This window comes from Geotrypetes seraphini, chromosome 14 (assembly GCF_902459505.1).
Source record: "Geotrypetes seraphini chromosome 14, aGeoSer1.1, whole genome shotgun sequence".
NCBI classification, from domain to species: domain Eukaryota; kingdom Metazoa; phylum Chordata; class Amphibia; order Gymnophiona; family Dermophiidae; genus Geotrypetes; species Geotrypetes seraphini.
In genome coordinates, this window is record NC_047097.1 from 7,496,597 (window position 1) to 7,522,440 (window position 25,844).

Genomic DNA, 25,844 nt, shown 5'->3' on the forward strand with positions numbered 1-25,844 from the left:
GTCTTCAAGGAGGCCACTCCATGTCACAAGTACCTGGCAAAAACCCATATAGTAGCGGCATTTCATGCCACCAATCCCGAGCAAGCAGTAGCTTCTCCCATGTCTATCTCAACAGAAGACTATGGACTTTTCTCCAGGAACTTATCCAAACATTTTTTTAAACCAACTACACTGACCGTTCTTACCACATCCTCGGTCAATGCATTCCAGAGCTTAACTATTCTCTGAATGAAAAAAATATTTCCTCCTATTAGTTTTAAAAGTATTACTCTGTAACTTCATTGAGTGTCCCCTAGTCTTTGTAAATCTTGATGCAGTAAAAAATTGATCCACTTGTAACTGTTCTACTCCTCTCAGGATTTTGTAGACTTCAATCATATCTCTCCTCAGCCATCTCTTTTCCAAGCTGAAGAGCCCTAACTTCTTTAGCTTTTCCTTATACGATAAGAGTTCTATCCCCTTTATCATCTTGGTCACTTTTCTTTGAACCTTTTCTAATGCCACTATATTTTATGAGATAAAGAGACCAGAACTGAATGCAATACTCAAGGTGAGGTCGCACCATTGAGCGATACAGAGCCATTATAACATTCTTCGTCTTGTTTGCCATCTCTTTTCTAATAATTCCTAGCATCTTGTTTGCTTTCTTGGCCGCCGAAGCACACTGGGTGGAAGGTTTCAGCTTATTGTCCATGATGACACCCAGATCTTTTCCTTGAACGCTGACCCCAAAGGTGTAGCATCTGGTAACTATGATTTGGATTATTTTTCCCAATGTGCATCACTTTGCATTTGTCAATATTAAATTTCATCTGCCATTTGGACGCATAGTGTTCCAATTTCCTGAGGTCTTCCTGCAGTTTTTCAGTCTGCATCCTTACCTCTTTGTAAAAATCTGCTATTGGCCTGCATACTTATGTTGTAGTTCACTGTCTCTACTCAGCCTTACCTCTTTTGTAAACCGCCTAGGCTTTTGTGGCATATAAAGATGTATGTTATGTTAATCACCTCACTCGTAGTTCCAATTTCCAAATAATTTATAAAAAAATTAAATAGCACCAGTCCCAGTACAGGTCCATGCGGCACACCACTATTTACCCTCCTCCTTTGAGAAAAATTACCATTTAACCCTACCCTTTGTTTTCTGTCTGATAACCAATTCTTAAGCTACAATTCAATATTGCCACCTATCCCATGACTCATGAGGAACTTTGTCAAAAGCTTTCTGGAAATCTAGATACATTACATCAACCGGCTCACCTTTATCCACATGTTTATTCACCACTTCAAACAAGGCAAGATCTCCCCTTGGCTGAACCCTGCTGACTGTCTCATTAAATCATATTTGTCTACATGTACCACAATTTTATTTTTTATAATTGTTTCCACTATTTTGCCCAGTATTGAGGTCTGCTTCTGAGAAAGTATAAGTTTGAGCAAAAGCATCGTGTGCTACTATGGATAATTCTGGGAAGGCTTAGGCACCTATTTTGTCTTTATAAAATATTTACATTTTTTGGAAATATTTATGGATACCATGTTATCAAATTACTCTCTTACAGGGCAATTTTGAAAGTTATTTCCATAGATATAACAATACTTTCTGCACAGAGATGAGCTCTTAAAATTTTTATATGCTGCCTGCTAACCCAAAGGCTATCATGCAGTGTACATTCAAGAACAGTAGGTATTTTTCTGTCCCTGGAACAATTAAGGTTTGTACCTGAGGCAATGGAGGGTTTCATGACCTGGCTAACATCATGAGTTGCAGTAGAATTTGAACCAGGAAAACCTGGTTTTGAATCTGTTGCTTTAACCATTACCTATTCCACCACTAAATTAAACACCCCATAATGGATAAAAAAATATGCATAATGCAACAAAACATGTACTTATACCTGTGCTTGGGGAAGATGTTCCCAACTGGGGTGGGAAAAATGAAATAATGCATATATGAGTACATTAGCATTTTCAAAAATATGTGCATTTTTATAGTTGTAAAAAATATCTTCACAAATAAGAGGTGCAAGCATTGTGTGGGTACTCATGGTTTAGGTAACTTTCAAAGTACACAAATAACTTTATTGAAAATTATACAAAGTTTGAATGTAAAATATGCTCATGAATCTTGTTTCTGTATATGTCAGTTAGAAGACCCTACCCTAAATACTGTGTATAGTGCTACAGATAGTAAGTAGAGAATGACATGGGGACAAATTTTTGCTTGCCCCCACAGGAACTCATTTTCCCGTCCCCGCATGTTTTTTCCTGTCCCTGCCCCATTCCTGCAAGCTCAGTCCTCATCTTCACAAGCCTCACATACTTCGAAATCATAAGGCTTGTGCGGTTAAGGCAGAGCTTACAGGAATGGGACAGGGACAACGACAAAACTCATGGGGACAAGACGGGGAAATTGAGTTCCTGCGGGGATGGGGATAAATCTGTCCCCATGTCATTCTCTAATAGTAAGTACTTTCTTATGGAAGTAAATTTATAAAGGGATATTTCTGTGCCTATATACCAATAATGTGTATAAAAAGTCTCATAAATTCTAAAAATTCTCAATAAAAAGTTTAAAAATATGTACAGTGCAATCAGGCTACCACCGTTTGTCAGCCAGTCAATTGGTCCAGATACCATGGGAGTTGCCTTTGGTATCTGGACCAATCGAAGTCTTAGGCCACTCTCAGAGCATCCCAGTATGCACAGATTGGCCCAGGTGTCTAAGACCTCCTGTGGGAGGGGCCTTAGGTATCTGAACTAATCAGGACCTTAGGCCCCTCCCCGGTGCATCCCAGGATGCATTTGGAAGAAGGTTCACCATTTTGAAAGAGGCGGACCTGCCGGCAGGAAGAAGTGGGCATCCCTCTTGCCGGCCATCTCCTAAAGGGGGAGGGGCGGTTAGGGGGTGTCGGTGAGTGTTGGGGAGTGTCAGGGTGTGTGTTAGGGGTTCAACATGACTCGGCGGCAGGAGGGAGCGGGCATCCCTTCTGTCGATCGCAAATGTGGTGTCGGGGACTCCTCTGCTGCAGTCGGCTCAGCTGATCGCAGAAGGGGCATTTCTCCCCCAAATCAGCTGAGGGCAAGGGATTCCTTGGCAAAAATAGGAGGCTGAGCCACCTATCTTTGCGATCGGGCAGGCACAATTCTCTATAGCTGGCACTGGTGATATGAGCGCAGTTTAGAGAATCACAAGGGGGTAAGGCATCTGTTCTTTAAGACAGATGTGATTCTGTATAGGACGATGGTGTGCAATTCTTAGCCACTTCTTAGGCGGCTGTCGAGACCGGCATCCTATACAGAATCAGCCCCATTGTGTCTATGAATTTCTAAACTGGAGTTGATATTTGGAGAATTATACTCTAAGTTTAATGATTTTCATAGATGTATGTGTGCACATGTAAAATAAAAATTTGGGAATTCTTTTGACCTATGAAAGATAATTGGAGTTGAGTTTCCTAGGATGCTTTCACACTGGTCTCTGTTGTGGCACCAGAGGTCTTTTAATCCCATTTAAATTTAGGTTTCACAGATACAGTTTCAATTGCAGTGAAACTGTTTCTAATTCAGATATGTATCTTTTTAGTTTATACTAGTGCAGCCCAATTCAGGAAAAAAAATTTCAATTCGATTCGGCCTATTGAATCGATATTTTGATTAAATTTTCCTGCCCAATTGGGTGTTTTGGTTGTTTGTTTTTTTTTTTTTTCAAACATCCTGGTGGGTTTATTTTATAGCCTCTTCACCCCCTTTCCCTCTCCTACCCACATTGGCACTGTGATGTAAACAAAATAAACAAACAAAAAAGACTTTTCCTCTCTCTGTTAAATCCTAGCCCACGTTCGCAGTCTAACACCAACTCTGGCAGGAAACACATTTCAAATCTGATATATTGTAATCACAAAACAGAAAATAAAATTATTTTTTCTACCTTTTGTTGTCTGGTCATTATTCAAATCATGGTGGTCCAAGGCTCTGGTTGTCTTCTGATAACTCGCTTGCCAGGGTCTCCTTCTTTCTCCGTGCTAACCATCCATTTTCCATCTCTGTCCTCCCTTTCAATTTCTTTTCTCTCCCCCAGAGGTCTGGCATCTTTTCTTTTTTTCATCTCCATTCCCGCAGCTGCAGCAATGGACCCCCCAATCCCCAGATCCACTATCTCTCCTTTTCTCAACTTCCCTTTCGTTCAGCATATCTCCCTCCTTTCCTACCACCCCAGGGTCTACGAGTTCTCCTTTTCTCTTCCCAACTACCCTCCTATCCAGTATCTCTATCTCCTACCCCCCCTTCCACACCATCCCTTGTGTCCAACTTCTCTCCCTTTCTGCTCCTTCCCTCCCTAAATCCCACTGTCCACCATCTATCTCCCTCTCCTCTGTTTTTAGACCCATTATTTCTTCCTCCTCCCTCCCCCCCAGTCTGGTATATGCACATCTCTTTGAACCCCCCTTCCCTCCATCCCTCCATGTACTTCTACACCAGGGCCCCCCTCCCCCTGAACCCCAAAGGCCTGCATGTTCCCCCCTGGCCTCCCAGTCTTACCTTTACTTAATTATAGTAGCGGAGCAGCCTGCAAAGAGGATCGCCGGTGCTTTAGCGATCCTTGCAGGCTGCTGTCATCCTCAGCAGCACGTTCCCTCTGCTGCGATCCCGCCCCTCCTCTGACATCAGGGTCAGGATTGCAGCAGAGGTTCTCTGCAGGCTGCTCTGCTGCTGTAATTAGATAAAAGGTAAGAGTGGGAGGCCAGGGGGGAAGCCGAAGGACACTGCAGCACTTCCCAACAGACTCTCCTCCCTCGCCCCTTAAAGTAGGAGCAACAGCAGCCGGCTAGCAAGAGGCAGCACTGCCGCTCCTGCTTTAGGGGGCGAGGGCCAGTCACCGAATCAGGAAGCCAATTTTTTTTAACAACGAATTGATTCAAATCGATTCACCCGAAGTGAATTGGTGAATCGATTCGAATCGGAAATCGGGCAGCACTAGTTTATACTATGGACTCCTTTTACAAAGCCGCAGTAGCAAGCTGCTGCAGTAAATGCACTGAAGTCCATAGGAACTGAATGGGCTTCAGTGCATTTACCACAGCAGCATCACTAACATAGCTTTGTAAAAGGGGCCCAACTTGTTTGGTCTGATTGCATTTTGTCATATTTGTAGTTGGAACTATCTTATCTTTGCCCAGTATTTTTCTACTGTACTCCAAGCAACTGAATTGAGTCACCCAGACTACTGCAATGCTATATATTTGGAGCTGCCAAAATATATAGCAAATAAATTGCAAAGGGTACAAAATACTGCAGCCTGGATGACTATGTATAGAAGCTTAAGGACAGAGTTACTCCTTTGCTTTATAAATTACATTGGCTACTGGTGAAGGATAGGATTTGATTTAATATTTTATGTCTGGTCTTCAAGGCCATTGAGAGAACTGGGCCTGTTTGAGTGCTCAATTGAAATGTATATACTGCAGAAACAGTTATATTCTTGTAGTGTACAGAATTTGGAATTACCTCTATTCAAAGACTTTGGGTTGATAAAGGCAAAAACACAATGTTTTTCCAGGGCTCTAGAATAAACTTCTACATTAACTGAAGGGCTTCCAGGATTATCTTAGATTTAGGAACAGCTTAAAACTTGAAGAAATATAATGGATGATTGGGTTTTCACTGATTTTGTTGTTAGTGAATTAGGTAGGGTTATAGATGGGTAGGATTGACTATTTGTGTAACCTTCCCTATACTGTGATTAACTAATAGTGGTGGCCTATAATTGTTGTATTAAATTAATTAAACTTCAAAGGAGATAAGGAGGTAATTTTATAACAGGACATCACTTATGGCAAATCCAAAAGGATGCCTATTTGGCTCCCAAATCCAGCTCCAATAGCACACAAATTTACATCTGCTCCAAAGATTCAGGTAGATATCTATTTTATAAAACACCGTATTTTCACTCCATAAGACACACTTTTTTTCCACCCAAAAGTGGGTGGAAATCTCGGTGCATCTTATGAAGCAAAAGTACAAATTTTGTTGCCCTCTTTCCCCTTTCTAAACCCACCTGCCCGCTGCCGCCGAACCTCCTTTTTAAACCCACCCGCCCGTCTGCTGCCACCACACCAGCTTTTTTTTTTTTTTTAACACCCCCCCGGTCCGTCCATCTTCCGTCGCCATTCCCGCTGTAGCCACAGCTCATCCAGCGCCACTAGAATCAAGAACCCACGATAGGTAGCTATTCTTGAAATGACCCAGCCTACCATTGGTCACAGGGGAACATAAGAATGACCATACTGGGACAGACCAAAGGTTCATCAAGCCCAGTATCTTGTTTCCAATCGTCGTCATCCCAAATCCCAAGTACCTAGCTAGATCCCATGTAGTAAAACAGATTTTATGCTACTTATCCTGGGAATAAGCAGTGGATTTCCCCAAGCCATCTCAATAATGGCATATAGACTTCACTTTTAGGAAATTATCCAAACCTTTTTTAAACCCTGCTAAGCCAATTGATTTCATCACATTCTCCGGCAATGAATTCCAGAGTTTAATTACACATTGTGTAAAAAAATATTTTCTCCAGTTTGTTTTATATCTACTACTTAGTAGCTACATCACATGCCCCCTAGTCCTAGTATTTTTGGAAAGAGTAAACAAGTGATTTACATCTACCCTTTCCACTCCACTCAGTATTTTATAGACCTCTATCATGTCACACCTGAGCTGTCTCTTCTCCAAGCTGAAGAGCCCTAGCTGCTTTAGCCTTTCCTCATAGGGAAGTCATTCCATCCCTTAAATCATTGTTAACGCCCTTCTCTGTACATTTTCTAATTCCACTATATCTTTTTTGAGATATGGCGACCAGAATTGCACACAGCATAGGTATCAAAGTCAGTCCTCGAGGGCCACAATCCAGTCGGGTTTTCAGGATTTCCCCAATGAATATGCATGAGACCTATTAGCATACAATGAAAGTAGTGCATGCAAATAGATCTCATGCATTTTCATTGGGGAAATTCTGAAAACGCGACTGGATTGTGGCCCTCAAGGACCGACTTTGACACCTCTGGCACACAGTATTTGAGGTGCAGCCGTACCATAGAGTGATAAAGAGGCATTATAACATTTTCATCTTTGTTTTCTATTCCTTTCCTGATAATTCCTAACATACTATTTGCTTTCTTAGCTGCCGCTGTACATTGAGCTGAGGGTTTTCCCGATCATAAAAACTGAGATAAGTCATAAACCTTTAGTACATATGTAAAAGCATTTGACTAGTAGCACTTTAAGGCACTTTTTAAGTACTTTGAAACTGTTGCACTTTAAAAACTGCACTTTAAATATTGAAATCCAATTAGGATAAAAAAGTGGGCCAGTGAGGAGACAACATGTCAAGCTTATCGCTATGATAAACATTTGAGCAATGAGTGGTGTTTCTGAGGTCCGAAGTTTCAGTAAAGTTATGAAATTTATAGCTATTAAGAGTGGTTGAATCATAGATCACAATGGATATTTATCACTTGGAATAAGAGGTATTTATTTATAAGCTACTATATGCGATTCCAAGTTAGAGTACTATTGAAGAAATAACCATCTTAGTGGGACTGTTATGCCCCTGGCAGCCTTATACTAGTTTATGACATGACTCTAAGATATATTAATGTTATTCTCACTTCCTAGAACTTAGTACTGCATTCATTTCCTGTCATGATGTGTAAGCTATGCATTGTGTGTAATAATGTCTTGTGCATACTGCAACTACTCTTGCTTACCTGTATAAGCTTCACTGCTAATTGTCTTTTCTCCTGGAAAGACCATCCCTTTCTCTCCTTTGACTCCCTGTTGTATTTCCTGGTCACTTCTATAATCTTTGTCCTGATGGGTCAGCAAACCTCTCTCTGTATATCCTGTTGCCAAGCTCTGTCCCTATTGATCTTTGCTCTCTTCCCCTTGTCTTGTGTTACCTTTGGACCCTTTGTCTCAGTGGGTCAGTTATGCTTTTCCTTCCATCAGAAGCACATGGGTTCTACCCCCTCCAGACAGAACCAGTCTTTTTACCTGAAGCTATCTGACTACACACATGAATGATTCAGCCTTTCACCTCTAGAACTTGGAATACTTTAATCTACGTAATTACTCTCTCAACTCCGCCATAAAACTTCTCTCTCATATCTCCACCTTCATCTCCTGCTGCAACATTCAGGACCACAGAGTCTCTAGTTCCGAAGCAACAAACTTCTTAAAGTCTGTATAAATCAGCTATCTTTATTCAATAAAGTTTCAGAAAATTATAGACTCCAGTGTGAGTCATTGTGCTAAGGTTATATTCTCTGAATAATATAATATATGTATTCAACTAAGAGTCTGGGACCAAGGCAGCATGCTATACGAGACCAGAAAGTCTCATCAATTTTTAAAAGGGAAAGTATGCCCATACTTGCTCTTTCAAAATTACCTCACAGGAAGTATCCCATGCACAAATTTACTGCTGGTATTTTTTTTTTTTTTATTCAAGTTATGTTTTTAAGTCCAAATCTTCTATAATGCTTATGCTCAGGTCAGAGCAACATATGCATGCACAACACAGAGGTTTACAAGAATATATCCTAGACAATTTTATAAATTGCTATGTCTGTGTATATAATGCTACTTTACAAGTACAAATGCCAAAATCACCCCAAAAGGTCTAAATTTTTGGTTAAGTAGCCAAATATGACTGCATTAATTTATTAACTGAGCAACAGTGTGTATCATTATGAATATAACTGCAATAACATTTATGCAAATAGATCAAGTTATGCAACAAAACCCATTCCTCTTTCTTATGAGATTAAATTTCTGCATGCTGCAAACTCATGTAAATATTTTTATGTGGTCAATAACTCACTTAGGTATAAGCAGCCAGCTTCATAATTTTCTGAAATACAGAGAGCATCTGCCCTTTTCCCTCACACATCATAACAAGCAAACTGATACACAAAATTTAAACTTGTGAAAGGTAATTATAGAGGCCCAATTCAATAAAGAAATGGAAGTTTTAGGAGCAGTTAATTAGAATGATCATTAAGATGCAACTGTAATGTGAAAGATGTGTGTTGCCAGTGTTTTGACAACATCAAAAAAAGGAGAATCACCAAACACTACAACAGTAGTACAGTCAAAAGGAGTGGGGCAGATAAATAGTCTTCTAAAAGGAAGCCTGAGGAGGTCCATTTTATTATGTAACAGATTCAAAGAGCTCTTAATGTCCACCAAGAAGATACTACTCAACATGGGGCCATGTTTCAGCACTTTAAAGCCTGCATCAAGAGTCATAATCTTATGGTGATTATGTAATAATACAGTGTAAATTGAGAACACACAACATGGAAAGTACAGCCAGGCACAAACTGCATTATCAATCACTGCTGCTACAGTCTGACGCCATTTTTCCCATGTAAAACACTGTCAGACTGTAGCAGAAGCAATCAACACTGCAGCCACAAAAGTTTGTGCCTGGCTGTGGCTTCCATGTTTTGTGCTCTCAATTTACACTATATGGCTGCACAGTCACTTAAGATTATGACCCCTGATGCAGGTTTTAAAGTGCTGAAACATGGCTCCATGCTAGTGAACATCGAGAGCTCTTTGAATCTGTTACTTAATAAAATTGGTGTATGGACCTCCTCGGGCCTCTTTCTTTTGGAAGACCATTTATCTGGCCCTATTCCTTTTAATTGTTCTGCCAGTGTATTGACAACATCATATTCTAGAGGATTAGCACTTTACTGACCTTTACTCCATATTTAACTTTCCCTGCATAGTGCTTTATGATAAATGCAGGCTCCATTACAGCTGGAAATTCAATGTAGCTGTTTCCCTCATGCTGATGTTTAAATTTATCCAGTAGTGTCTGGTTTGAGGCTTGTGGAAAACTGTATAGAAAAAACAACAAAACAGACTGAAGCTAGCTAGAATGTTAAAATCAGCCAGAGAGAGGTTTTGCTAATGTACAGATGATAAAAGACCTATTAAGACCACAAGCTCCATGCAGAGCACACAGTAGATCAAAGCAGAAAAATTGAAATCACTCACCTGTAGCAAGTGTTCTCTGAGGACATCAGGCCCAGTGTTCTTACATGTAGTGATGTTATCTGATGGAGCCTGGTGAAGACATTATATACAACACATAACTTTAAGAAACTTCTGGCAGCATCCCACTGTGCATGTAGAAGTGTCTTCATGCTGGATGTGCAAACACGGGTACCTCAGTTTGATAGTATTTGAAAAAAATAACTCCAAGGGGAAGAGAGAAGGTATATGAGAATACTGGGCCTGCTATCCTCGAAGAACACCAGCTACAGGTGAGTAGTTTTACTTTCTCCAAAGACAAGAAGACCCAATGTATTCTCCAGGCTCACTGAAAACAAAAATGCTAGGACAATAGAGATTTGAAATGTCAAGGTCTTGAAGTCAATTAACCTAAAACGATATATAAACTGGTTATAAAGGTGCAGCCTATAATAGGCTAAAACTGGGCCTAGGAGGGTGGAGTTGGATTCTAGACACCAAACAAATTCTGCAGGACTAAAGACCATTTCGCAGCTTTGCGAATCTCTTCAAATGAGACTGCTCTCACGTTTTGAATCGTGACATGATCCTAAAAAGTCAGCCCAACCTGGGCATAAGTTAAGGTGATGCAATCTTTTTACCTAAAGCTATCTGACCACACGAGTGTGTTTCCCGATGGTTATTCCCATCTGTTTGGGTCAAATGAAACAAAAAGATGGATGGACTGCATGGGCTTTAGTCAGTTCCTAGTAGAAGGCCAAGGCTCACTTGATAGTCTAAGGTATGCAATGTACATTCACCAGGATAGGCATGAGGTTTCAGAAAAAATGTTGGAAGAACAATTAACTGGATAAGATGGAAACCCACCTTAGAAAGGAACTTAGAATATGTGCAAAGAATTAGTCTGTTGTGATGAAACATAGTGTAAGGTGTACCAGCTACTAGGTACTTAAGCTCACTGACTCTTGAGGCTGGGAAAGCTGGAATAAGTGGGAAGGCAGTGGATACCTATGCCTCTGAAAATAGTAGGGGCTATGTCTGAACCCTCTCAGGAACCTCCTAATAAAGGAAGTGGCAGCTGGAGGCTGCCAAGAAAGGGACTGAATGGTATCAGTATGTTTCTTAACCTGTCGGCAATCTCCTCCACTTTGTCCCTAAAAACACTGTCTTCTCAGCAGGAAACATTTGCTAACCTTTTAAACTGCTGGTTCCAGGTCAGAAACATGCAGCCATGAGAGTCTATGCATTCCCATACCCATAGCTGAAAGTCTGGATGTAATGTCAAAAGTATTAGAGATACCCCTGGTCAGATACATCGTGATGCTTTTTTGGCCAACAGATGAAGCTCTGTGGCCTGATCCTGAGGAAGAGAGTCCACAAGACTAAGCAAGCACACTGCAAATCAGGGACTTGTAGAGCTGGTAAGTCTGGATTCAGGCAATAAGAATTGAAGCCTGATAAAGTTTTCTTCAAAATAAGTCCGAAGTCCAAATCTTCCTACCTGGAGGCACCAAGGCATGAATCCTGGAGCTTCTGCCCCATTTAAAGATTTTATCACCAGAAAGTGTTGAGGCAGTAGTGCCCTCTTGAATCCTGCAGTCTTTTAGATATACAGTGGTACCTTGGATTACGAGCATAATCCGTTCCAGGAGCATGCTCGTAATCCAAAATGCTCGTATATCAAAGCAAGTTTCCCCATAGGAAGTAAGGGAAACTTGCTTTGATATGTTCCCACCCCCCACCTTCCCCCCCCCCGAGGCCAGCAGCGCTGCTCCCCCCCACCCCCCCGAGAATCGGCATTGCTCCCCCCGAAGACCCCCCCCCCACCGCGAACCGGCACCCTCCTCCCCCCCGCGATCCGGCACCCCCCCGCCGCCATCGGGCACCCCCCTGTCGCGACCTGAGGTCCCCCCAACCCACCCGAACCCTCTTCTTACTTTGATATAGCCTCCGCACCTGCACCAGCATGTCCTATGCTGTGCTGTGCTGTGCCGGTGCCCGAAAATTTGCCTCCGGTGCTGGGCCTTGAGCATGTGCGCATGCTCAAGGCCTGAGAGTTCACGTTGGACGTGAGAGTTCACATTGGACGTGAACTCTCAGGCCTTGAGCATGCGCACATGCTCAAGGCCCAGCACCGGAGGCAGATTTTCGGGCACCATCACAGCACAGCACAGCACAGGATATGCTGGTGCAGGTGCCGAGGCTACATCAAAGTAAGAAGAGGGTTCGGGTGGGTTGGGGGGACCTCGGGGGGGGGGGGTTGCCGGATGGCGGCGGGGGGGTGTCGGATTGCAGAGCGGAGGGTGCCGGTTCGCAGGAGGGGCGCTCGCAAATCGAGGCGCGCTCGGTTTACGAGGCACCAAGTTTGCAAATGTTTTGCTTGTCTTGCAAAACACTCGCAAACCGGTGCACTCGTAAACCGAGGTACCACTGTAATACTGCATATCCACCTTCTTAGGTACAACCTGCACTGAGATGGAGATTCCCAGTTCCTCATCAGTGCACCTTTCAGGATAGGGTAGAACGGAACCATGACTCCCTCCCTAAGCCAGTCCAAGACTGATAAAATCTCAGCCCTAGGCTCCTCCATTTTCAACTTAAATGGGTTGCACAAAGTCATCTCCTTCACAAACAAGAGAATCTCAGTGGAGATTTAAATATTTCCTTTTATAGGCAGAGGTCAGAAGAAATACTATACAACTCCTCCTCCAAGAAGTAATGTGAATACTCTTCCAACTTCCATGAATGATCCTCTAGGTACTTAGGATGATCCAAGTAAGTCTGAGCCTGCTTCAGCTCAGTGGTACCACATCCATGTTTTAGAGGGCACCAAGGTACAGCCCTACCCTTGAATTTCAGGGAACATTTTCCCAATGTTGCTGTATGGGTTGACGTTAACATATGTTGAGGTGCCGACATGGAAGACCACTCCATAAGCAAAGCCTGGGCTCAGATAGAAGTTGAAGCTAAGCCACAGCAGGTGAAAGAACATTTGATGCTTAAGTGGAATACAGCTGCAACATCTGTACCAACTACTCCCTGAGCATAGCCTGGTACCATTCATTGAGAGGAGGAATCGGCAAAGCCAGGACAGAGATAGCCTGGAGAAGAGTTGGTGTATAACTGGAAGCAGAAGCCTGACTACTCATAGACTGGCACAATGGCACTTTCAACGAAAAAAACTAAGCAAATAATTAGGGAGGTAAAACAACTGAAAATACTGAGGAAAACAACTGAAAATAAATGCCAAAGCCAAATGGGAAGGCACTCAAAAGTTGAAAGACCTATGTGTTAAACACATTCTCCCAGCTCTGTGGAAAAGAAGAGACTGAGGTACCTGCATTCTTGCTTAGGGTGAGAAGGCATCTTCATATGCACTGTGAGATGCTGCCAGTACTTTCTGAAAGGTACACATGATAGGCAGCGTGTGTTCTGGGCTATGTCACTGACATGTGAAAATACATCAAAGTCTGCTTGTCCCCAAAGAATAACAGCTAGACCATCCAGTCTGCCAACTTACTCCCATTCACATGGTCAAGGATATTCATATTCAATTCAGGCACATGCCAAAGCATGGCCATGGGAAGATTATATACCCACCTTGTTAATCTTCTTTCTAGGAGATAGAAACATCAGTCTTGAACCACTGGGTTTATGCACCTTTACCCACGGGGTGTATGTAGAGAGCCTCATTTGTATTTTTCCACTCTGCTGCCCTTCTCTCTGGGCTGTCCTGTATTCCTCAGTTTGTATCAAAGCAAGTGGAAAGCCCTCGAGAATAAACATAAGAGGGAGGGATACGGGGACTCTCCTGAAAAACATGTCTGTTCTGCTCTTAACACAACAAATAACAATAACATTAACAATGATGAACACTTTATAACCCAACAATGAGGAGGAATACTGGCCACCTACTTGAGTGCAACCTGCACTAACAAGCACGTGGATCTATAGGATACACCCTGGTTTCTTGAGCTACATGAGCTTCTCTTATCCCAGCTCTTGCTGGAGGCCAAGGGAATAAAAACTGTCCAGAGCTACAGACAAGCCTGAGATAGAATGTCAGGCAAAGAATCATCTGACAGAGTGTGGGCTTCAAGACTGACATTCCTATCTCCTAGAAAGAAGATTAACAAGGTATGTACATAATCTTCCCTTCTAGTTCAATAGGATCATCAGTGTGAACCAATGGGAAATATCAAAGCAGTCCCTGGAATCCAGGGTGGGACAGATGAGCCAGCTGACAGCACTAAAGCTCTGAAAGCAGTACCTAATTTTACCGTTACATCCACCCTGTAAAATTCTGTAAAAGTTTGGACCAAGTGGCCGCTCTATAAATCTCTTCCATATACACTGTTATTGACTCCAACCAGGAGGAAGCTAAGCATCTAGTGGAGTGGGCCTTCAGGAAAATCAGAGGTATCTTACCATTCCCAATATAAGTCGATAAACTTGCATTTTGAATTCATCTAGAAATGGTCGCTTTTGAAGCCGGCTGTTCCTTGTGGCTAGTGCCCGCTAACACAAAGAGATGATCTGACAGTCGAAACTCATTAGTCACTTCTAGGTAATGCAGCAACATTCTGCGCATGAGTAGCAGCTTTATGATCCTGTCAGTCTTCTTGGATCCCGAAGGAGTACACGCCGGCAAATGGACCTCCTGGTTGATATGAAAGCTAGACCTTCGGCAAGAAGGACGAGACTGTACGCAGAACAATTCCCATCTCCAATATTCTGAGGAAAGATTCCCTGCAGGATAGAGCCTGCAATTCCAATATTCTTCATGCAGATGTGATAGCCACCAAAAATGCTACTTTCATAGTAATGGCCATTCTTGATGCCTCCTCCAATGGCTCACATAGTGCTCTGTCTAGAGCTCAAAGGATGAGATTCAGATTCCTAACTGGAAAGGGTGTCATATTGGTGGATGCAGACAATACTCCCTTTAAAAATCTGGATACATCTGGATGAGAGATCAATATTCCTTTTCTGGTACAAAGTCTAAAGCATGAGAGACCCGCGATGTGTACTTTGAGAGAGTCTACTACTAGGCATTTTTCAAGCCCTTCTTTAAGAAATTCTAGCACCACTGCAATCGGGGATGTAACCAGATCCTCATTTTGTTGCACATACCAGCTCTAGAAACTCTTCCAGGCCTTTGCCTAGGATGTCAGCATCGAGTGATTCTTGGACCTCAGGAGAGTGACAATGACCACTTTTGAATAGCCTTTGCACACTAATGCTGCGTACTCAAGAGCCATGCCGTAAAACCAAAGCACTCAAGATTTTCCAGGGCAATAGGGCCCTTTGTTAGCAATCCTGGATAACAAGGTAGCCTGAGACCCTGGTCCCACTTTAGATGGACCAGATCCATGTACCACTGCCATATTGACCAGTCTGGTGTCACCAGGACTACTAGTCCCTGATGGTCCATTATTCTTCATAGGACTGTGCCTATCATGGGCCACAGAGGGAAGGAATGCAGCAGCCCCTTTTGGGACCATGGCCATAACTACCTGGCTTGTATCTTCAGCTGAAGAACTGAGCTGCTTTCTTGTTGGATGCCGATGCCATGAGTTTGATTGTCGGACATCCCCAACAATTTGCGATGGTGTTGAATGTCTCCTGGCATAGTGCCTATTCTCCAGAATCTAGGGTCTGGCAGCTGAGAAAATCCGCTTGTACATTGTCCACTTCCGCTACATGTGCCACTGAGATCGTCAACAGATGGCTCTCCATCCAATGAAACAGCATTTGGGCCTCCAAGCGCAGAGGAGCATCCTTGATGCCTCCCTGTCGATTCACATGTACTACTACTTTTGAGAAAGCAGAGTTACTTACTGTAACAGGTGTTATCCGGGGACAGCAGGCAGATATTTTCACATATGAGTGATGGTGGGAGAGAGTGGGCATCTCTCCTGCTGCCGAGGAGGGTTGTGTCGGTTGGCAGTAGGAGAGAATGGGCATCTCTCCTACTGCCAGGGGGCTGTGTCGGTTGGCGAGAGTGGGTATCTCTCCCGCTGCCGAGGGGGGCTATAATGCATGTACTCAAGAAGCGTATTTTTACTACTCCCACTAATAAAAAATGAACTGTAATTTTTATGTTTTGTCATTAACCACAGACACTGTACTGGCACCCTCAGATCAGTTGCTGATTTTTGTCGCTAAAAGCTGACACTGCTCTTAGAGAATAGCTTGGCAATGTTTAAAAATCCACTGGAGTGCTCGATAGAATACTGAAAAGCCCATTTGCATGGCAGTGTCATAGACTGCTAGAAAGCTTACAAAAGATTGCCATAAGCTGTTTTGATAATCCACCGCTAAATACATGCAGGCTAAACCGGCTGGAACCGGTTTAGGGACTGCGTTAAATGCTGATTTTGTTTGAGAATTTAGGTCTGAGTACTCTGAACTGACCACTCCCTCCATAAGGAACTGAAAGTCTGCATTGTTTTCTCCTGCAGGGGTCTGACATAACTTTGAGTTGGGATGTAGGATGCTGCTGCCACCGCCGATGCTGCTTTGAATCCCAAAGCCACAGCTTCAAATTGTCTCCTATGGACAAAATCCAGCCTGCAATCCTGTGTATCCTTTAATACAACTCCCCCTTAACTGGGGAGGGAGGTTCACTTGGTAACTTGTGCCACTAGAAAATCCACCTTAGGCTATTTGAAAAGCTGTTGAAATTCAGCATCCATGGGATACAGCTTTGTCATGACCTTTGCTTCCCAGAGGGGACCCTCTAGAGCAGTGGTCTCAAACTCGCAGCCCGCCAGATACTATTTTGAGGCCCTCATAATCACAAAAGTAAAATAAAACAGTTTTTTTTATCATATGTCTCTTTAGCTATAAATTACAATATCATTATTAAGACTTAGCCAAAAGGAAAGACTTATAAACTATAAAGAGTTTTACCTCATGCAAAATTGTCATTTCTTTAATAAGACATTAACTATTTTTTCTGAGGTCCTCCAAGTACCTACAAATCCAAAATGTGGTCATTCAAAGAGTTTGAGACTACTGCTCTAGAGCATCCCAATGGTCAGTTAGCATCTTAGTGATATCCGGTTGCGAGGGAAGGCACCTAGTCTGAGCTTTTGTGCTGCTCATAAGCGAGCACTGAGCTACAGAAGACTAGGTCTGCTTTATCTTTAATTCTAAGAGAGACTCAGTGATTACCGCTAAGAGCACTGAGGGCTTAAAAAAAAAAAAAAAAAAAAAAAGGAACCTGCACACTGTTGGGTCCTCTCCAAGATCCAGGGCCATTATTTGGTCAGACTGGTAACTCCCAGCGTGAGCCCATATCACTTGCTAACAAGGACCCCAAGTGGGAGAGTAACAGCAAAGAAATCTAATTCTTCTCCTCCCAATCTTCATCAGACTGCCCCCCCCCCCCATATCTCAAGCATAGCTTTGCTGCAGGACACATGTGCTATGAGTGGGAGAAATCCCTGGCGCTACAATTACCAAGATTCCTGAGGGGTTAACACAGCTTTATACATCATGCTAATAAATTCTGGAGCAGAGCTCTGACCAGGATGGCCCAAAGCACCCTGCAGGTGCTCCTGTGTTTCCTCCTGGAGTTTACCGGTAATTGCGCAGCTGCTCTAAGCCGGGACTGCCCATCAGCATTTCCCATCTCTGACCACGATTTCTGACCTGGGACCCTAAACCACTACCCCACTCCATCCCTCATGTACTGCGCTGCACGTGGAACGCAGATGGGTCCTTGGCAAGCCATCCACTGCAAATCAGGCACGAATCCAGAGTATCCTGGGCTGAGGAGACCATCTAACCTGATTTTAAGTAAAACTGAGGTGTTTTGAGGCAGATAGAGGCTTTTATTCAAAAACTGGGAGAAGGGAGGCAGAGCAAAAAATCCAAATGAGGCTCTCTATATACACACTGCAGGTGAAGGTGCATAAACCCCTGGTTCAAGACTGGCGTTCTTATTGAATTAGAAGTTGGGTTTTATGTATTTTTAATAAACTATTCAGTTTGGACCTTAGGACTTTATTTCTTTGACTGACCTTGCTTCTGTTTAGACAGTGAAGGAACAAGCCAAAAAGTAAAGCTTCCTTAAATTTAGAAAAACAAACATTTTTGTATCTCTCAAATTCTTATACCTTATACTAGCCTAATCTATGTTGTGCAATAAGGATTTCAACTCATCTCACAGGTGTGAAAGATACTTGATAACTGACAATTAACCTTATAACACACCTTGAGCATGCAACAAAATCATTTCCTAAACATCCTGCTATGTAAATGCCAATTTACAGGAGGGTGTTGTGATATGCGTGATCATTTGATTTAAATCACAATTTAAATTACTAGTCAGAAAGTCTTGATTTAAAATCATGGTTTTCTACAGACTGATTCTTGTTTGTATAATCTTAATATTTACAACCAGATGTCATCAGAACAGGTCAGTTCTTGATATACTGCTCAGAATAGTCAACTACAGAGTTCTATCTAACATCTTGTGGGAGTGTTGGCTTGTTTCCACCCATTCTTTTCAGAGCTGCTACTGCAAAATGTTTGTTACAGAAATAGCAATTTCAACGACATTAGTTTTTATTTCTAGGTCACTGAAGTCTTGGGCTAGAAAGTGCAGCAAGTGAGTACTGCAACCATATGTTATTAGCTTAGTATTCTCTTCATGCTCTTCTAAATTTTTTCTCATCTTGGATACATTTGTAGTATTGTCTGTGACTAAGCTGAGAACTAGACATTTGAATTTTTGTTCACATTTTATTATACTTTTTGCTGTTACTTCCTTTAAGCATTCAGCTATATGGGAAGATTAGGTTCTTACCTTGATAATCTTCTTTCTTGTAGTAGGGCATACGAGTCTTGACGTGGATTACTTTCCCCAAACTGCAAGTCTTTGCTGAAGGATGTCATCTACATTTTTCTCAGCTCCACCTCCTTCCCCAGTGGGCTGAACTGCATCTTTTCAGTTTGTACCAAAGCAGTCGATAACCACAATAGGAGACATAAGGAGGGGGTACAAGGAACTTCCCCCAACAAGACATTTTTGTTCTGCTCTGTAACAAGTATAATGAACAAAGTGGAATAACCAATCTACCTATCTGAATGCAACCAGCACAAACATTTATGGCACTTTTATACTCTCAATTGTATTTGTAACAATAACATTGTACTCATAATACCTGACTGGCATGAGATGATCTCAAGTTCTGGACAAACATACTTGTCCAAGACATTAAGTAGGCAAATAATTACACTAACAGGGAAGGGCATCAGGACTCGTATATCATGTTATCAGAAAGATCTTCATCGAGGTAAGAACCTTATCTTACCTTCTGGTGCACAGAGCATACAAGTCCTGACAAGTAGGATGTATCAAAGCAGCCTCTTAAATTTAGGGTAGGACAGATAAGCCTGTTCTTAACATAGAGGATCTAAAAGCGATGACGTTTTACACTGCTACATCTACTCTATAGATTGACTCTACCCCTGAAAAAGCTACACGTCTCATGGAATGTGCTCTCAAAGATATTGGCAGCTGTTTACCACATCCAATGTACACTGACAAAATCACCATGCGAATCCATCTGGAAATAGATGCCTTAGATACTGGCTTGCCCAGCCAGGCGAAACTAGTTAGGATACATAAATTACTGGATAGCCAATAGTCATTAGTTATTTCTAGATAATGGAGGAGAACTCTCCCCACATCCAGCAATTTCAATACTTTGTCTTGTTTCTTTGAACCCGTGGACTGGAACATGGACAGTCGGACCTCTTGATTGATGTGAAAAGCTGAAACTACTTTCTGCAAAAAGGAAGGAACCATGTGCAGAGAGATTCCAGCTTCTGTAACTATGAGGAATGCAGTTGAAGGCCTTCCAAGACCGTGACTACTCCTCCAGGTCTAGAGTCTGCTGGTCAGCTTGCACATTCTCCATTACCGTTATATGTGCTGCTGATAACACGTTAAGTAGACCTCAGACCAACAGAACAATAGCTGGGCCTCTCTTCTTAATGGAGTACTTCTGGTGCCTCTCTGCCAGTTGACTTAAGCCACCACTATGGCATTGTCAGAAAAAACATAACCTCTTTACTTTCAGGGATTTTCTCCAATGCCTGTAACATCAGATGGATGGCTTATAGTCAGTTTATAGATTATTTTCTCCGAGGGGGTCCACTGTCTCTGAACTGGTTGACCATTGCAATGACATCCCCAGCTATAGAGGCTAGTATCTGTCATCAGGAGTGGCATTCCCTCAACAGCAATGCAGGCTGTGCTTCCGCCGTCCAGGCCCATGGCATCTGGAATGAATCTGTCTGTGGGGACCATCAGGACATCAGGATGTCCTGGAGTGGGTACATATGAGCCTTCGCCCGCATAACCTCTAGAGTTGCTACTATTGACCCCAGCACCCAGAGATAATGCCAAGCCAAAGGAGTTAGTATCATCAAAAGATCCCAACATTTTGTCTTGTGATCTTCTGTGTAGCTCGCAAAGACAGATGCGGCCTTCTGCCATGCTGAAACAGATTCCCAAATATTCCAGGGATTGGGTTGATACCAAGTGGTTTTTCTGGAAATTGACAATCTAATCCAGGTCCAGCAATTGTGCCACTGCTTTTTCTCCCTCCAATTTTGATGAGGCTCTGATCAGCTAATTCTCCAAGTACGGATGCACCTGTATCCCTGCCTTGTAGAGATGTACTGCTACCACAACCATCACCTTGGTGAAATCGTGTGGCACTGTTGCCACACCGAAGGGAAGTGAGGAGAACTGGAAATATCTCCCCAGCACATGGTATCTTAAATACTTCCTGTGATCCTGCAATATGGGAATATGAAGATAGGCCTCCGTCAAATCTAGAGAGGCTAAAAATTATCCTGGCGCCACTACTGCAATGACCAATCGAATGGTTTCTATATGGAACTGAAGCACTTTCAGTGCTGCATTGACGGACTTCAGATCCAAGATTGGTCTCCAGTCCTCTGAGACTTTCTTGGGCACTATAAAGTATATGGAATATCTGCCGAAGCTCGAGTCTTTGAGAAGGCATGGGCTGTATGGCTCGAATATCTAAGAGCCTTTTTATCATCACTCAGACTTTGACCACTTTCTCTTGCCATTCGGCTGTAGAGTCCATAAATAGATCCAGAAGTGGGTGATGTCCAGCACCAGCGGTCTGAACAGATCTGCACCCAGGCCTCCCAATACGCCAATAACAGACATCCTATCTGTGGTGGTATGGCTATGGACCAGACGTCATTGAGATTTCTTGGAGGCAGTTGTGGCATGAGAACCAGAGGATTGAGTTCACCTGGCATTTCTACACATCTGACATGTTCTAGGACTGAAGTACCTATGGTACAACATTTGTACCATTTATTTATCGAAATGCGTTGCTGGATTGGAGAACGACTTTTTCCATCAAGTAAGGGAGATTTTAAAACGTTTCTAAGGCAGCACATATAAAAATGGGTTTTCAAATTGCAAACTTGTACTCCGAAGGATCTGAATGCCCCAGCTGAATGGCGCCTTTTTTTTTTTTTCTTTTTTGAAAAAAAAGTTACTTTTGATTGGTTGGGGGGTTTTTTCCCTTACTTTTTTGGATTGGCTATTGATGACGCTAGCATGCATTTTTTAAAGCCAAATCAAATGCCGAGTCGCCATTTTCTCAAAGAAGATCTCTGAAGTGGTTGCTCTTTTTCTAATGTATTGTTTTTTTGCTATGAGTAACATTTTTATTAATGAAATAATATATTAATCTTTTGTATTTTTGCTTTTTAGAAATTACCCTGATGCAGCACTAATGTGAAACAGGGCCTGTCGGGAATTCTAAGTATGTCTCCCTTGTACAGTTCAGTTTAACAGTACTGGGTGTTTAACTTGAACTGCTGAGATTTTTCCATTACCAGAAGATACAAAGATACTAAAAAGATAAGTGCTGGTCTCCTATTTTGCATAAGTACATTTGAGTTTACATTGTTGCTCATTTTTTCTGAACGGAGTTTTTCTTAGACCAAGGATGTGCTTCTCTATGGCAACTTTACACTTGTCATAGAAGTCCCGTTTGGAGGCAGAAAAATCATAAGCCCTAAGATTATTAATTATTCTCTGCAATCAGCCCTATAGCCAATTCTAAGTATAAGAATGTACTTTTGTTCAATTCTTGTCTTTTGTTCTCGCTAAGAATCTTGGATTCTATAATTTGAGGACTTGAGCATATTAGTTATAAATGATCTTATTGCTATTGAATTATTTCTTGCTTTATGTAAAATTACTAATATTGCTTTCTGTACAAGTTATTCTTGATTGTATGATTTAAAAATCAATAAATATAATTAACAACACTTGTCATAGAAGTTTCCCGGGTTTTTTCTCTGTATTAAATTGGAAACCTGTTTTTTGATAAAACATCTGATTTTGGAGATTTATTGTATGAATATCTTTTGGTGGTTATATAATTTCTAAACCTCTGTTAAGATCACTGATACAATCTCTGGGCAGAAAAGCTCCTGAGTACTGACAAAATCACAGAGAACCTCACAAATTAGCACAACCAGACCTCATGGTCTGCTGTCAGGCAAAGCTTTAGGGTGATGATCTGCCACTTTGTCCTTTAAAAGGAAGCCTGCTCGAAGTGGCTTTAATCCCCCACCCATTGCCTGATCCAGGGAATTCTGCGAGCAGAAATAGCATAAGTAGAAACTTTGCTCATGACTCTTGATTATGTCATATAGAGCATCTGCTTCATAATCAAACCCTGCCATTACCAGCTGGGGTAAACGTCATCATTTGTCAAGAGATTCTGACAATCTAGTATAGCAAGCGCGTGCTATGAATGAGGCCACTGCTGTTGCCTTAATCTCCAAAGCCAGGGCCTCAAATTGCCTTTTAAGGACAAGATCCTGTGTATCCTTTACAATTACTACTCCTTCACTATGTAGGGAAATACGTTTGGTAACTTGAGCTACTAATGAATCCACTTTAGGCTGAACAAACAGCTGCTGAAATTCAAAAGCCATGGGATACAGGCTTGACATAGACCTAGCAACCTGTAAGGAACCCTCCAGGGTCTCCCAATGCTCCATGACTAGCACAGTAATGTCAGGATGTGAGGGGAAAAATATGATCTGAGTCTTAGAGCCGCTCATAACTAAGCACTGTGCCACCAAGATCTGTAGGGATTCAAGGTTTAATCGTCATAGAGAGCAAGTAATAATCTCAAGACAGCTTGTAAAGACGACATACTGTCGGATCCTCCTCCTGATCAAGAGCTACTACTGCCTCTTGACCACCAGCCTCTGCCCGAGACCCCATATCTCCTAAGATTCACTCTGTAGCAATAAAGGCATGGACTCTGACCCCCCAGTCCTATTCTGACTGGTCTTCTGATTCCTAATAGTCAGCCCTCTCTGGGAGAGTGCATTTTACGAGGACAAAACTCCTTGTGCAGCCACCGGCACACTCTGATGGTGCAAGAGGACCCTAGCAACTTATGTAAACTATCCACATAAGATTTCCAAAATCTGGGCAGGAAACCCAGAGGACCCCTTCAGGGACTCACTATGTCTCCTCTTGGGTTCCATGGTGTCCACACATCTGCACTTTGTCAAATCACCATCCAAGGGCTCTGGAGGGGATTTTCTCCCTGAAAAACAAGCCACCTGTGATTCCCCAGTCCTAGAGGTTACAGAGGTGGCTAAGCCCAAAGCTCCTATCCCACCTAATGTGCCCTGTGACATGTGGTGCTTGGACATTCTTCAGTCAGCCATCCGGCATAAGTCTGACATGATACAGGGATACAAAGGTCTGAGGAGTTCAATATACTCAATTTTAAGCCAAATCAATGGGTTTTAAGATAGTTGACCTAAATAAAGTTTAAAAAAATGCAACTCTGGATATAACGGACTGTTTTGCCAGGTCCCTTGGAGTCCATTATAATGAGATTATACTGTAATGCCTCTGTATCGCTCAATGGTGCGACCTCACCTTGAGTACTGCGTTCGGTTCTGTTCTTCTTATCTCAAAAAAGATATAGAGGCACTAGAAAAGGTTCAAAAAAGAGCGACCAAGATGATAAAGGGGTTGGAACTCCTCTCATATGAGGAAACTAAAGAGGTTATGTCTCTTCAGCTTGGAAAAGATCCTGAGTGGTATAGAATGGGTAGAAGTGGATTGATTTTTTTACTGCATCAAGATTTACAAAGATTAGGGAACACTCAAAGTTACAAAGTAACTTTTAAGACCAATAGAAGGAAATATTTTTTCCCTCAGAGAATAGTTAAGCTCTAGAACATGTTGCCAGAAGATGTGGTAAGAGCGGTTAATGTAGCTGGTTTTAAAAAAGGTTTGGACAAGTTCCTGGAAGAAAAGTCCATAGTTTGCTGTTGAGACAGACATGGGGGAAGCCACTGCTTGCCCTGGAACGGTGGCATGGAATACTGCTACTACTTGGATTTTTGCCAGGTACTTGTGATTTGGATTGGCCTCTGTGAAGACAGGATATTACATTGCATTACATTAGGGATTTCTATTCCGCCATTACCTTGCAGTTCAAGGCGGATTACAAAAGAATTATCCAAGATGTATTACAACAAGAACTTACCAAAAAAAAAAAAAAAAATTGGTCATTTTCAAAAAGAGTAAAAAATGGGTAAGGTTGTTTGTTTGGGGTAGTTGGCTTTAGTGAGAGGCGGAGTACGGTACAGGGATTCAAACAGGGATTGGATAGATTCCTGAGGGATAGGGGGATCGTGGGATACTGAGAGAGGTGCTGGGATGTAACACAGGTATAGAAAGCAAACCAAGTAATAAGTATAGAAATCCAACCAGGTCATGCATGTGCAAGACCGGAGGGTTAGGACTTCGATGGGAAGATAAAACTCAATGGGAAACCAAGGTGGCAAGGGGGCCCCTTCTGGTGACTCAGACAGGCCGTGACCTGTTCGGGCCGCCGCGGGAGCGGACTGCTGGGCAAGATGGACCTGTGGTCTGACCCAGCGGAGGCACTGCTTATGTTCTTATGGAGTTTGAGACTTGCGGTATTATTTCTTTTTTCAAAGTTTTCTTGAAGAGTATGGTCTTTATTTCTTTTCTAAAAGAACTAGATAAACCATTAGTCTGACCCAGTAAGGCTATTCTTAAGTTCTTATGCAAGAAAAATTAAGGTCTGATACTTTTTGAACAGCCCTCGTATACAGCCTCATGCTACATAATTAAAAAGTAATCCTTATTTCATGAAGAATAACTTTTGGACTATAATATATCTTAAATAGAAAAACGGATTTAGATACATTTTTCCTCAAAAAAAAAAAGCATTTAAAAATCCAATTTAAATTTAAATAAAAACCTGATTTTTTTATTTAAAAAAAAAATCATTGATTTTTACCTACCCTGATTGCTTGTTATAGAGATACTACGTGGATTTTATAGGATAGAATATTAATTAGGTATGGAAAATGTTTGATGTAGTGATGTTATCATCACTAAGAAAGGCTGTCATGAAGAAAGGAGACATGTGCAGGAAGGGCTGAATACACTTACTTGCTCTCTTCATCCAACAGCTGCAGAAGACCTGTTGGTTTTCTGCTGATAAGGTTGATACAGCTGCTGTTGTCAATATAGGAAATATTGTGCCAACTAATACCTTCTGCTCTGTATTCCTCCTAGAAAAAGGACACACCACCAAACACATTTTATTTGACTGAATTCATGATCAAAATAATGTTTTGTTGGACAAATAGCCATACAGATCATCATTATATAGCAGCAACACCAGGGGAAAGAGGGAACACACAACCAA

General features: G+C 42.1%; 1 protein-coding gene across 5 annotated transcripts in view; it reads right to left on the minus strand.

Moving 5' to 3' along the window:
- Positions 1–25,844, minus strand: part of MYO9A (myosin IXA) — a 517,771-nt gene that overhangs the window by 245,679 nt on the left and 246,248 nt on the right. For all 5 annotated transcript variants that reach the window (XM_033919771.1, XM_033919772.1, XM_033919768.1 and 2 more), the window contains 2 exons: positions 25,586–25,707; positions 9,767–9,908 (listed from right to left, as the gene is read on the minus strand). In XM_033919771.1, the coding sequence (XP_033775662.1) occupies positions 9,767–9,908; positions 25,586–25,707 (264 nt within the window). The remainder of the gene's footprint in view (positions 1–9,766; positions 9,909–25,585; positions 25,708–25,844) is intronic.